The sequence below is a fragment of the Callospermophilus lateralis genome, chromosome 8 (genome assembly GCF_048772815.1).
Source record: "Callospermophilus lateralis isolate mCalLat2 chromosome 8, mCalLat2.hap1, whole genome shotgun sequence".
Classification (NCBI taxonomy): Eukaryota; Metazoa; Chordata; class Mammalia; order Rodentia; family Sciuridae; genus Callospermophilus; species Callospermophilus lateralis.
In genome coordinates this window covers 102,954,232-102,967,912 of record NC_135312.1, presented here as the reverse complement: position 1 = coordinate 102,967,912, position 13,681 = coordinate 102,954,232, and the positions used below count along the sequence as shown (strand labels likewise).

Sequence of the window (13,681 nt, the reverse complement as noted above, 5' to 3'; positions counted from 1 at the left end):
AAACATATATGCAAATATCTTTACCAGAAAAATACAGGGATCAAAAGATTCACTTAGAGTTGGATGCAGTGGCACACAATTATAATCCCAACTACTTGGGAGACTGAGGCAGGAGGATTACAAATTCAAGGTGAGCCTAGGCAAATTAGTAGACCTTGCCTCAGGGGGTGGGGAGGGTTAGGGATGTGGCACTGTGGTGGAGTACTTGTGGGTTCAATCCCCATTATCTCCTGCATTGCCTCTTTTGGCCTTGAACTTTTGATCCCTCTGCCTTAGTTTCCTGAGTCATGGTATGAGCTACTGTGCCCAGCTCATTTAGAATTCTTAAAGTGTACTCGTATATACTTGGTCACAACAAAGTTCACCTGCTATTTTTATGCATAAAATGAATGTGCTATCATTTCCTTCAGCATATGAGGTTGTGGCATCTGAAAAAATTAATTAAGATATGGAAAGAGTGAATATGTAACATTGTTCTTAACATTCTCCATTAAGAGAAGTAAATCGATTCTTCAGTCTATAAATTACTTCTTGGTATCTATGACAAAAGGTTTCTCCAAATATAGTTTCTATCCTTATAAACAATAAGAAAATCTAAGTTCCTTTTTTTAAAAAATCAAAGATGAATTCAACTTTTTTGAATAAATCCCACATAAAAAGAGAATTAATTCCAGATGGCTATTAAACAGACTTCTATTATCACTACATATCAAAGGAAAAAAGTAGAAAAGAAAATATTTATATTTTAATATATATAAAGCAAAAACTTCATTTTTTAAAAATTGCCTTGATGGTTACAGTACTTCAGGGAAATAAACTAAAAACTATTTCCTTTTCTTCTCAGGCTAAATATCAAATATCATGCAATGTAAATAGAAGTAGTCTTCCATTTGTTTTCCTTTGCACTACCATATTATAGTTATATGTGAGTAAATTATTTGTTTTGGTATGAGAATATTCCCAGACATTATATTGGGAAGCTTTAGAAATTAAGTGCAGTATAGGGTTCTGGTGCACTTCCGTTAAATTTCTCTATAGTTTCTAATTCAACAAGTATTTATTGAGCACCTAGTATGTATCTAGCATATGAAAACATCTTAGGCTCTCCAGAATCCCTTGTAGTCTTGGTACAGCAGGTGTTTACTTACTAGAGCTCCATGCTAATGGAACAGCTACTGGTTAGCTGTTTTTTCCCTTTTGGATAAGAAGAAGCTCCTTTCTAAGTGTGTGATGGAGGAAAACCTCCCCTGTCAATCCCAAATGCATGCTATGATCAACTTCATACACAAATGATCATTATTTAGATGTCTTTATAGAATGTTTTCCATTTCTGTATATGTATGACTGGGTGAGTCATTTCCTTTTCCTAGATTTGAGTTCAATCTTCTGTAAAATAGAAGAGGTGATTTAGATGGTCTCTAAGGATCCACCTGGCTCTAAAATAAAGTCTATATTTTCATAATTCTCAAAAGCTATTTCTGCGTGTTTATAGCGCCATACTCAGAATGGTAAAAAATTAAAAACAACCCAAATGTCCATCAATAGAGGAATAGATAAATAAAATTTTCTATATTCATAAATCAGAAAATTGTTCAGCCATAAAAATGAATGAAATACTAATATCTACTACAATGTGAATGAACTTTGATAATATTATACTAGGGAAAGAAGCCAGTCACTAAAGATTAGATATGATATGATTATATCATTCCGTTTATGTGAAAAGTCCAGAATAGGCAATGTACAGAAACAAAAATGTATATTATTGTTTGCCCAGTGTGGTTGCCCAGTGTCGGGAGTTTGAGGTTGATAGCTACAGAACACAGGGTTTCTTTCTAGGTAATGAAGATATTCTAAAATTGATGACTGTACAACTCTGTGTAGATACTTTCCTTTTTCTCCCTGCTTCCCCCATCCCTTCTACCTTTGGTACTGGGGATTGAACCCAGGGCCTCCAGCATGGTAGGTAAGTGTTTTGCCACTGAACTATATGCCCAGCCCTTTGTGTATATATTACAAGCTACTGAATTGCACACTTTAAATGGATAAATTGTATGGTATGTGACTTATACTTCAAAAAAACTGTTTAAAAAGTTATTTCTGATTTCCTTGAGGGAAGAATAAATAGTGCATTAAGAAAATTTTATATAGCACACATTATTTCTTTGGCAACTGATTCTGAGCTCCACATACAGATGGAATTATCACAGGAGAAAAACAGGGTAAAGATTTTTGAGAGTTTCAAGAAATTCAATTTGATGCTGTTTTCAATAGCATTCCCATAAACTATTCTAGATACCTCCCAACATCCAACTAATAAAACAGAATGCAATGGTAGATTGCATTCTACCATATGCACTCTTACATTCATGGAATTAGAAAATCTATCACAAATATAAGAATGAAAAACTAAAAGAAAAGCAACATGCCCTTCAAATCTGAGTAGTTTTATCATTGATAAAATCTACAATATTCATTAACTCCAAATTTTTTTTCCCATAAAATTAAGTACCAAGGATGATGTTATTGTCTCATTTTAAAGACAGTGGGAATATCTAACACCTCACTTTTCCAGTAGTATAGACAGGATGATTACCTTAAAAATTAAAACCATCCTTGTTTTAGTTCAGACTCTCTTCTTTATTTGGAGTAGTTAGCAAATAGGCTCCACAGATAATGCAGCCATCATGTGAGCACAGACCCATGGAGATCTTATTTGTTCTCAATGACTTTTTCTTTTGCAGTACTGGGGATTAAACCGAGGGCCTTGCACATGCTAGGCAAGTGCTCTGCCACTGAACTACATCCCCAGCTCAATGACTTTTTGTAATTACTGAATATAGGCTATGTTGGCAAGGAAGAATAAATACAGATATGCAACCCCATATGGATTAGCCCAGATCTGAAATGAGGCAGCTTGTAACTCCATCTTGCACTGTGTGTGGGGGAAGAAGCGCTGCAGGAAATGCTACCACTAAGTTAGGAATGATGAAGCCTTAAAGATGAAAGGTGTCCTCTCCTCAAGCAGTAGGGGGCTCTCTAACACCATGCAGAAGGCTCACAAGCCAGACCATCATTATTTGGGTTGTCCACTAGTGAAAATCCATACCATTCCCCATGTTATCAGTGATTATATGTTTGCCAAAGGATATTCCTAAGACCAATCCTTAGGCAGATGATTCGGTTGATAAGAAGTTGCAAGGAAATTTTCAGATGTTGGATTACTAATACATGTTAATTAATCATGTAATTAATCATCCAACTTCTTTGAAAAGCCACTGAAATTTGGAATATTATGCACTTCACCCTCTTAAAATTAGTATTCAGTAACATACATTGGATGTCATCACTTTTTCTTTAATATTTTTTGTAGTTGTAGATGGACAGAATGCCTTTATTTTATTTGTTTATTTCTATATGGTGCTGAGGATGGAACCCTCAAGCATGCTAGGCAAATGTTCTCCCACTGAGCTACAGCCCCAGCCCTGGATGTCATCACTTTCTAGATGAAGCAACAAAAAAGAGAATTATTAATCTCAGCTTTTCACTTTGATAAAACAAACCCAGGAAAGAATTGGGTGCCTACACAGAAAGTAGATGCCAATGCACTAAAACTAAAGGAAGCTATATTCATCTAGTGCTCATGATCTCATCCCCCATCATTATCCTTTGTAGATATAATAAGTTAGGAGTTTTTGGAAAGTTATTTCTAGCAAATCAAAACACTGTTGTGAAAGTTGGGAGCTTTGTCAGAGACATGAGATTCAGAGACATAAGATATCTTGCTATTTTAGTCTGTTGAAGGTTTTCTACACATAGTAGAGATCTTTCCCTGTAAGTACACAATTAAAAAAAAAAAAACAAATCCCAAAACCCCAGTGCAACAGGGTTGAGCCTGAGGTACAGGCTAACCTGGAATCTGATAAAACATACTATTTCATTAGTAACAGAAGGTAAATTTAGTCCCTTTAGAAAAACTTTATTTCATTTATTAATAGTTTCTCCCTTTATTTTCTGTTATTTTATTTCTTTCAGGGAAAAATTTTCCAGATAGCAAGAATATCCATATGATACTTTGCATTGTGCTGTGTTTTGTCATCATCTATAAAAAGTACTCTGTAAATATTTAATATTTTAAAAAATAACTGGGAAAGTTAAACCATCCCACATATATTTAATAAAATCCTGTCTTTAAGTCATAAGTCTTCGAAAATAACTGCAAGAATCAGATACTTTACAGATGGACACAATTTAAACATTCAGCCTCTGCAAAGTTTTTACTCCAGATTATGAGGTTCTAAATAGTTGAATCCATGTTGGAAACTCTGAAAATTACACCCAGTAATAAACAGATAGCAAAAGACATTAAAGTAGACCAAAGTGTTTATTTCACTCTTAGTTTTCAACCCCATCTGTTATTCTCATCTCAGCAGCAGCAAAGGATCTTCTACATACTTCACAGTATTAAATAGAAGGCTAAAAAGTCAGTTACGGAAATTATAAGTAGACATTACAGTGCGAATGTGCCCTCTAATAAGATCATAGTTTATGAGGTTAAATAAAACATAGGGTAATATCATCCACCTAGGCACATCTCTATTATTATGCTAATCATGCTGTGTATTACAGAATTCACCACCTGGTATTGCAATTGTCTGTAATGTGTCTGCATCCTCACTAGCATGTGACCTCTTTGAAGCAGAGTCTCTGTCTTAATTACTTTGGGATCACCGGCAGGACATACTGTTTGGTCAAAGAGAAAAATTTTAAATGTTGTATGTTTTGTTTTAACAAACTGATGAACTAGTAAATGAAAGAGTCAATTACGAAAAAAAAAACTCACTTAAGGTCAGGATATTAAATATGCTAATTGGGTAGGTAGAGTAGTACATATGTACATTCCTACGTATGCCAGCTGTCAATAGCTTTATTTAAGCTGTAATCATTAACTAGAATTTACATCAGTGTTCTAAGTGTAGGCCATCTGAATCAGAGATGCTTTTAGGGAGTTGTTAAATGCAGACATTTTCCCTGCCACCTCCAGATTAGGATTTACACAAGGAGGGCAGCAAGAAAAAATTGATTTAAAAAATAAATTCCCCAGGCAATTCTCATGCCCCTAGGTATGAGACACACTGACCTCTCTGCTCAATAAAATAATAAGCATGAATTTCTTTAATTGGTATTAAAAGTTATTCTTTTACTCATCCACTTTCCATTCAGTTCCTAGCCCTTTGGTTCTTTGACACAGAGTGAGTTGGCACACATACTGCCAAGCCTCTGCCAAGTTCCTGCCTCAGCAGGAGGAGAAGGACAGGGTCAGTCAGCAATAGCTATCAATACTAGGATAGTCATGAACTTGAATCTGACAAAACAATTATAAATAGGAGTGGGAAGGTGTTCTGCACAAATGCTTAAACATATACATCCCTAGTAGAGAGAATCACACCAACATGGTCCTTGCCTTCAGGAGATTTATAATCAAAGGCAGGCACAGGCTAGAAGTAAAGATTGCAGGGAAATCAAGAAAGCAAATTCTAAGAGCTGGGGGAATATTGTGACAGTGAGTGCACAAAGGAGTGAGAGAAAGCTACATGTAATAATGCAAAGAAACAAAAGCAGCAACTCATCATTCTTGAATGTAAATTCAAATCATCCCTAGATTTATTCCTATTAGGTTCATTAACAATGACTGACTACAAAATAATTCTTAGAAAATTATACTGATTTCATTTTATCTATTATCAACTTAACTGCCTAAACAATATTTTGGCAATATAAAGATCTATTTTCATCCTAACAGTTATTATATTATCAAGTAGCTATCACAGAGTTCAGTAATAGCTAATACTGTTCTCATGTATAATACAATCTACTTAAAACTGTTAAGAACTGACATTATTATAACTTAAAAATGTCCCCAACTTGTTGGAAATCAAGTAAGACTTCAAAAAGTGTACATTTGTTTTGGTCTCCCATGAGCTTTAAGCATATGACTTTTTCACTGAGTTAATATAAAAAAATATAGATCTGTCCATGAACCACTTTCTCCTGCCTTTAATTATTAATTTTTGAAAAGGAATTCCTTGAACACCCTCATTAAGTTCCCATTACAGTGCACTTGTCAGTACAGTGAAAAAAAAATCCATCCTGGGTTATCTCACAGTTAATATCTGCAGGAATCATTTTGTAAATAAACAATACATTTTTAAAATCTTACTTTTATTGTTAAATCAAACATTAAGTAACACATTTGTAGCCTGGTTTTTTTAAAATAAAATTCATTTTTAAAAAAAAATCCAAATTACAAATTTATTTATTTATTTATTTGTGTATGTGGTGCTGGGTTTTGAACCCAGGGCCTTGTGCAGGAGAGGCAAGCACTATACCAACTGAGCTATATCTCTGGCTGAAACTCATTTTTATCAAGTTTTAATTTATAAATAAACCATATTTGCTATTTGATTTTAATCATTTTACTAATAAAATCCTCTAAATGAAGCATTTATATGGACTCAAATTCCCTTGCATGTAAAGCATTGAAATTGAAATAAGATAACATGATTGGCTAAAGTAATGTTTTAAACCATAAGATGTGACCTTGGGCAACTCGGTGACTTTCTACACGCCTCAGTTTTCCTGTTGTGAAATCGAAGGACTGGACTCAGTCAACACTGAGGTGACTTCCAGATTAACATTCCAGGATACATTATTCACTTATAAGTCTTATAGTTCACTAACATAGTTCCTTTTAACAAGCACCTTTGTTTAAAATTTACCTTTCTCTGCTTTGGTACAACTCCTTTGCCACCCCCACCTCATCTATATCACAATCATTAATGAACAAAAACAGAACTTGTGCTCAATCATTCTTATAGAGCAGTTGTTTTTTTTTAAAGTGCCATCAGTGGCATGTACAAATATGTAACCACAAATCCCATCAATGTGTACAACTATAATGCACCAATAAAAAATATGGGAAGAAAAGTGTGATTGCTATAACAGATCTATCTAGAATTATTCAAAGGGAAATATTATCTTTAACATTGATTTCCGTTTATTATAATGCACTTATTGATAGAAAACCCTTTTCTAGAAAAGAAGGCTCCTAAGATTCATTTTAAAAAGGTCTTCAGCCTATCGACATCCTCTGGGAGTCATAGTGGAAACATTGCTAAGAAACTGATTCAGTTCTTTTATAGACCTACTCAATATATTTCTTAGTCTGTTTTTCTTCAGATTTCAGATGTTTATTCTTACATTCGCTTCCACTCAAAGAAGGATATAACTGAATGTAATGATCAAGTGGAAGAAGATAAGAAATTGGGCAGAAATGTCAGTAAAGGAGCAGGAGGATATTTAAATTTTTCTGGTCTTGGAGAAAAACGTTAGGGACAACAGATTACACAGTTTGCGGCGGGTTATTAAAAGATGCCAAGTAGTGACCAAGTTATATGGCTTTATACAACTCACAGGATACAGACAGAATAAAACAAAACAAATAGGAGAGAACACTACCTTTGCAGAGGCATGATCTCACAAGCCATTCTTGCATGGAAATTTGCAAGGGATTCTCACAACCGCCTCTTCCAGGACAAGTCTGGCCGTCTGTGGCAGTGATCCTCTGCTTACAGTGGCTGAGCTGGGCTCGGGCACGAGGCTGCACCTCCGGGCTGGAGAAACAACTGCTCTTGCAGCTTGCCAGCGTGCGGTGGCTCTCAACCTCCAAACTTCTCCAAGCAATGCTATTTATCGGCTGCCTCTCCACATTTACACTGCAGTCCACTTTGACCTTTTGTTCCAGGGAAGCAGCTGAACCACCCAGCCAATCAGAAGAGCGGCTGCAGCAGTACGAAAGGCGCTGCTGCTGCTGCTGCTCCTCCTCCTCCTCCTCTTCCTCCTCCTCCTCCTCCTCCTCCTCCTCCTCCTCGTCCTCTCCTTCTGCTCCTCTCCTGCTCCAGCTCCTGCTCCTCAGTGGGCTTGCCTAGTTCTGGTAACTTGAAACTCTCCCCTGAGCAATTCCACAGACAAGCTTGTCAGTCTGGAAAAAGCAACCAATAATTGCTGCAAGAGCGAACAGTCCTGTACTTTTCAATATTACAAAGACTGCCAGCAAGGAAACCCATTTGTCAAGGGAAGACACTGCCTCAGAAACGAAAGGTCTCTGTGGCAGAAGGCAAAGGCTAGACTGCGTTCCCTTTCTTCCTTTAAAAAAACAAACAACAACAACAAAACCAGAACAAAAGGAAAAAAAAATCCACTGAGACTTTTCTAGAAGGAAGGCATGCTTCTAGACCCTTGCCCTACCCACATTTATTTCCTGCTGATGTTTGTTTACACTGCGGTGGTTACTAGTCACTGGTGACATCACCCAAGGCACGTCCTCCCACTTCTGGGGAGGATACGTGCCTCAAGACTGCTCAAGTTCTTAAGAGATCAGAAGTCTACACTCATGGACATTACTTCAACTTATTATTTCTGTATTTTATTCTTATAAAATTGAATTTGTTTATTTACACAGATCAATGGCATTTTGGGGGAGGCTTGTTTCTTATTTTATTCTTATTAGTTTTTTTTTTTTTTTACAGGTAACACAAAAATCAATTTTTTTCCCATAAGGTTTCCTAAATGCTTGTTAATTATCATCTTTCCTTTGTAATTTATTCTTCAGTATGGAATAATCGGGTGTTAATTTTAGAAACATAATTGCTGATTCATAGATTTCATATGTTGTAGGAAAACTAACAGAAATACATTTACAAAAGATTTCTTCCACCTTAAGTTTGATATTGATATGTTCATATCAATGTTCTTCCACCTTAACTTCCAAATATATATATTGGAAGTTAAATATATATATATTTGATGGGCTTTTATTTTATTCATTTATTTATATGTGGTGCTGAGAATTGAACCCACTGCCTCATACATGCTAGGTGAGCACTCTACCACTGAGCTACAATCCCAGACCTTCTCTGTGACTTTCTTTGTTTTTTGTTTTGTTGTTACTACTGGGGATTGTGCCACATCCTCAGCCTCTTTAAATTTTTATTTTAAGACAGGGTCTCCCCAAGTGCCCAGGCTGGCCTCAAACTTGTCGTCCTTCCTGCAGGAAGCGGAGGCAGAAGGATGACAAGTTTGAGGTGTGGCCACTGTGCCCAGTTCTGTAGGAGCTTTTATAATATCTTGTAAGATACAAATATTTTTAGAAATAGCTGAGATTCAAATGACAGAAATGATATGCTGTCTTTTCTGCATTTTATGAACATATCAATATTAACTGGCCGAAATAGACATAAAAGTTCAGCAATAAAAGACCCAGGTTTTTTTTTAAAAAGGTAAAATTGAACATTTTACATTCAATGCATTTAAAGTGTTATTCTGAGCTACAATACATTTCTCGATAAATTAAGTCTTCCTGTCAATATTCCTATAACATACCATGTTAAGAGTATGTCAATTTCATTATTATTTTTTTAAATCCATTAATATTTTAGCCCAGTAATTGAATGCCTTTTCAAGTCTCTATTATGTATGTATAAACAAAACATTGTTCCTTTTTAAAAATTTTTTTCATCACTTTCTGGGCATTACCTAAGATCACTTATGATTTTGCGTCTGAATTGCAGCCCCTTCTGTCTACTCCACCATCCACTCTCAGAGTCCTTGGTCACTTAATACCTTTATTATTTCTACTTCTAACTTCCTTGGGTCAGTTCTTCATAGCCAGGTGGAAAGAGTACCATTCCAGGACCTCCGTTCACTCTAATTTCTCAAACACTGACATTCTGATCACATGAACCTGGCCGCATTTCCTCATGGAGTCCCTAAATGTGGACCTCTCTTAAATGTCAATGCTTCTCCCCTCTCCATTCCCCCACCTCTTCCCTTAGCTCTCTATTCTGCTCTGTCTGTTTTGCAGTTTCTGCAAAGGACCAACCTGCACCCAAACCGCCTGGCAGTCACTAGCATCCTCTGCTTCCTCACCCTTTGTAATCTTGCCTGCTGGGCTTTCTGTTGCCAGACTACTGAACACTGCAAAAGAAGTCACAAACCCTGACAACCAGTTAGACTAAAGATTCATGCTATTTAACCTCAGTGTGAACCATAAGACTATGTGTGACAGCCTTTTGTCATTGTCTTTGGACTGTTCACTGCATTCCCACAGCAACTGCTGCAAACCCCTGAGTGACACAACTCTGACCTCCCTCAGTCGCTAATTAACTCATTTCCTAATTGACTGAGAAAACCAAAATCAGCAAATGGGAGTTTGGTCTTCTTTGCTCCACTTGTATCTTTCCCCCACCCTGACACACATTTCACCTCTGGAAAGGGTGCGCAGGGCTCCTTTTGCTCTTATCTGTGCAATGGATCTCCTCACTTTCTCCTTCCTCTGCAAGAGTTGACCTCACTTAAACCTGAAATCTGTTCCTTGACATCTGCTCTGGGTGGGCACCAAGGTGTGATCCTCATCCTTAAAATGCTTTCCCGGGCAGGCCTACCTCCGGGTGCTGCAGTCTTCTCACTGACAGTCTTGCCCCAGATCTCCCCATACTGCTCCCACATCCTTCTAAATTACCTGCTCCTCCAGCCCATGTCAATACACTCTGGACCTCATCACTTTTCTGAACCCACTTTTAAGGCCACCAGTGCTCTTCTGGTCACTAAATCTAAATGTATTTGCCTAGATTCTCACCCACATCTTAGCATTGCTGCAACACCCATCTTCAGTTTTCTGAAAGTCTTTGGGGCTCTGTGATCTTTTCTGGAAATTCTCCCAACCTCCCTGATCATCATTCTCCTTTTATTTGTCTTTCCTTCTCTTTCATCCCTGACTCCAAGCCCAGTACCATGTAGTAAAAGCATTCAATAAATTGGGCTCTGGAATTCTGCCCCTGGGGCTGGATCCTGACTGCATCACTGATAGGCAATGTAAACTTGGGTAGGTTGTTGAGCAGCATTAAGGTTGCTGCAAGGAATCAGTGAGATCATGCGTATAAAACATATAATAGTGCCTGGCAAGTTATAAGTGCTCAATAATTATTAGCACCGGTTCGTAGTCAACACATTCAAAACCTCGTATTATCTGATCTCCAATTTCTCCTCCAGGCCCTTTCTGTTAATGATGTTATTATTCTCCTTATGAATCAGATTCAAATCATGAGTCATCTTTACTCCTCCCTCTCTTCTCCTCCCTTTAACCAAATTTGTTGAGTGTCCTGCCATGTCTGTCTAATCAGTCTGCCTGGGTCAACTGTATTGGTATGACAGCCTTTCTGATTCTACTTGCCCCATCTCCAGTGCATACTTTTGACTAATAGAATAAATTTCCTACTGTGGTTATGAACTGGGTACTCACTTCTCTGATCAAAACTTTAGTAGCTCCCAGCTACCTTGTACATAAACCCTATATCTTTTAATATGATATTTAGGACTTTCCACTGATTGAACTCAATGGACCTGTGCAGTTCAGCTGCTTATACCTCTTCAGGAAACAACTCCATTCCTATCTGGTCCAAACTCTTCTACCTAACCATTTGCTCATGATGTTCCCTCTGTCTGAATATTCTCCCATTCCATTCCGTCTGGCAAAATTTCCACTCATATTTGAAGCCTAAGCCAGTTGGAAAGAATCTCTTGCTCCTTTGAACTCACTTAGTCCTTTGCATCTATTATGATAGTTATCTTTTTTTGCCCATATGGTTTTATTATTTGAACCTACATATATATTATCCTCCTTTTGGAAAGTAAATTCTCCAGGCAAGAATTGTATCTTTCCTGCAGTGCTTACACAGAACAGCACTGTTGAAAAAAATTAATGAATAAGTAAATTGCTCTTTTAGATAGCCTAAAGCATAGCTGCTTTGATTAGGTTATCAAGCAATATTTCTATTCACTTTTTAGCATTTTTCTATTGTACAGCTGCACTGAAAATAAGTCAAATACCTCAAGTAATTAATAACCCAAGATAAGAAATAAAATTCCTGGGTCATACATTGATGTGTAATCACAGAGGTATAAAACTTTAATATTCTATCCAAAATTTCTGAACTCTAATAAGCATTATATACTACTAAGTTTCTCCTAGGTTGTCTATTTCCTTTCCCACACTTTACATGGTTTGCAGATCTCTAATTTTCTTACATAACTTCTTCAGCAGACTCCAAGTGTTTGGTAATATCTGTGTTTGCCCTTGTACTATCAAGAGCAACACTTGCTCCAACAATGATGTGGCTGCATTTCTTTTAATTTCAACATCAATTAAAAACAACCAAGGAACCAAGGACATTTCTTGGCTACATTAACTCGTTTTCAGATTTTGATTTAAAATCAAACTGATTTATTTCCCAGGACATAATGATATAAATTTTTTTTCTTATAATTTTAGTTAAAAAGGTGCTTCTCCAGCAAGAGTTTATATATTCTATATAAATAAAATTTTAAAATTAAATTATATATGATCAAAAGTGTATAATCATGTATATAAAATTTTAAAATCAATCTTTGAAAAATGCATTAAGGAACAATACCCTACACAAGATACTCAGTATTTTTTAAAGGTAATGATCTGACTTTTAAAATTTATAATCACAAAGATATGATTTTGGAGGCACATATAATTTAGATATTCCTGCATTAATGTACAGGATCCTTATTGAACCAGTTCTCCAACCATCTGTCTTAGAACGATAGAGAATTTCTGGACTTTATCAGAGGACAATATTATCATCATCAACAAAATGTAAAAAAAATTTAAAAAGGGGGAGAAGGAACTGGAGGAGTGGTATAGGTAAGCAACTAGCATATTCTGAGAGTTTATGCTGTGCTCATTGTAATAGATGTGGATATGAAATTAATGTGACCTCTCAGCTATAAGTGACTGACAAGAAGCCAGCATCTGAATGCCAGTGCCTACAGCTTTTTTTTTTTTTTTTTTTTTACCATCTAATGGCACTCTAAGATAAGAAAGAATTAAATTTGCATGCTTACTTATATATCAATTAACTATAGGAAATAAAGAATGCTTTCTTATTTTTTTCAAGTGTTTTTTTTTTTTTTTTGGTAAGAATAGAGGGACTGCAATTCTTCATAAAAAGAGGCTAAAAATAAATTTTTTGAGACAACTTACATAATTGTTCCCCAACTTTCTGGGACAGGGAAAAATCCAGTTTTGCCAGATGGAATCTCAGTTACTGATCATTGCCAATAAATAAGTGCTTGGAGCACATTTTCCTGGAATGGGACTTCCCTGGCACGACTTTTTCCAAATTTCCCCTGGGAGTCCCGATAATAGTGTTTCTGTTCTCACAAAATAAGTCATGTCCCACACAACAGCTGCTTCCACACCTGAGATCAGCTGCCTCAAATTGTCCCAGTGACCCACCACCCTGCTAAATGATATTTCTTGACCAAGGAGAAGTAAGCTTCAACACGGCTTCTGTAGAAACATGTCACAACTGTTCAGTGTGATATGGTAACCAACTGGCTAAGTCTGTATCCATAAAATACAAGATAAACTCTTCATATTCTGAGACATTAAATACTGAGCACAAGCATACAATTTTTCAATGTCAATTAATTTCGCACTGGCTGGCAAAGTTAATTTATTTTAACCCAAAGTAAAATGCTTTGCTTTGAACCAGCCCAACAGATACGAATAAGTGAAAACATTTTTAAAAGG

The 13,681-nt window shown here is 36.3% G+C and overlaps 1 protein-coding gene across 3 annotated transcripts in view; it reads right to left on the bottom strand.

Moving 5' to 3' along the window:
• Fam13a (family with sequence similarity 13 member A) overlaps positions 1–7,827 on the bottom strand; it is a 99,639-nt gene extending 91,812 nt beyond the window's left edge. For 2 of the 3 annotated variants that reach the window (XM_076864839.2, XM_076864840.2), the window contains exon 1: positions 7,519–7,826. In XM_076864839.2, the coding sequence (XP_076720954.1) occupies positions 7,519–7,547 (29 nt within the window). In that variant the 5' untranslated portion in view covers positions 7,548–7,826. Of the gene's footprint in view, positions 1–7,518 lie in introns of all 3 variants that reach the window. The other variant, XM_076864841.2, reaches the window with a different exon arrangement.
• Between the last annotated feature and the right edge of the window lie 5,854 nt (positions 7,828–13,681).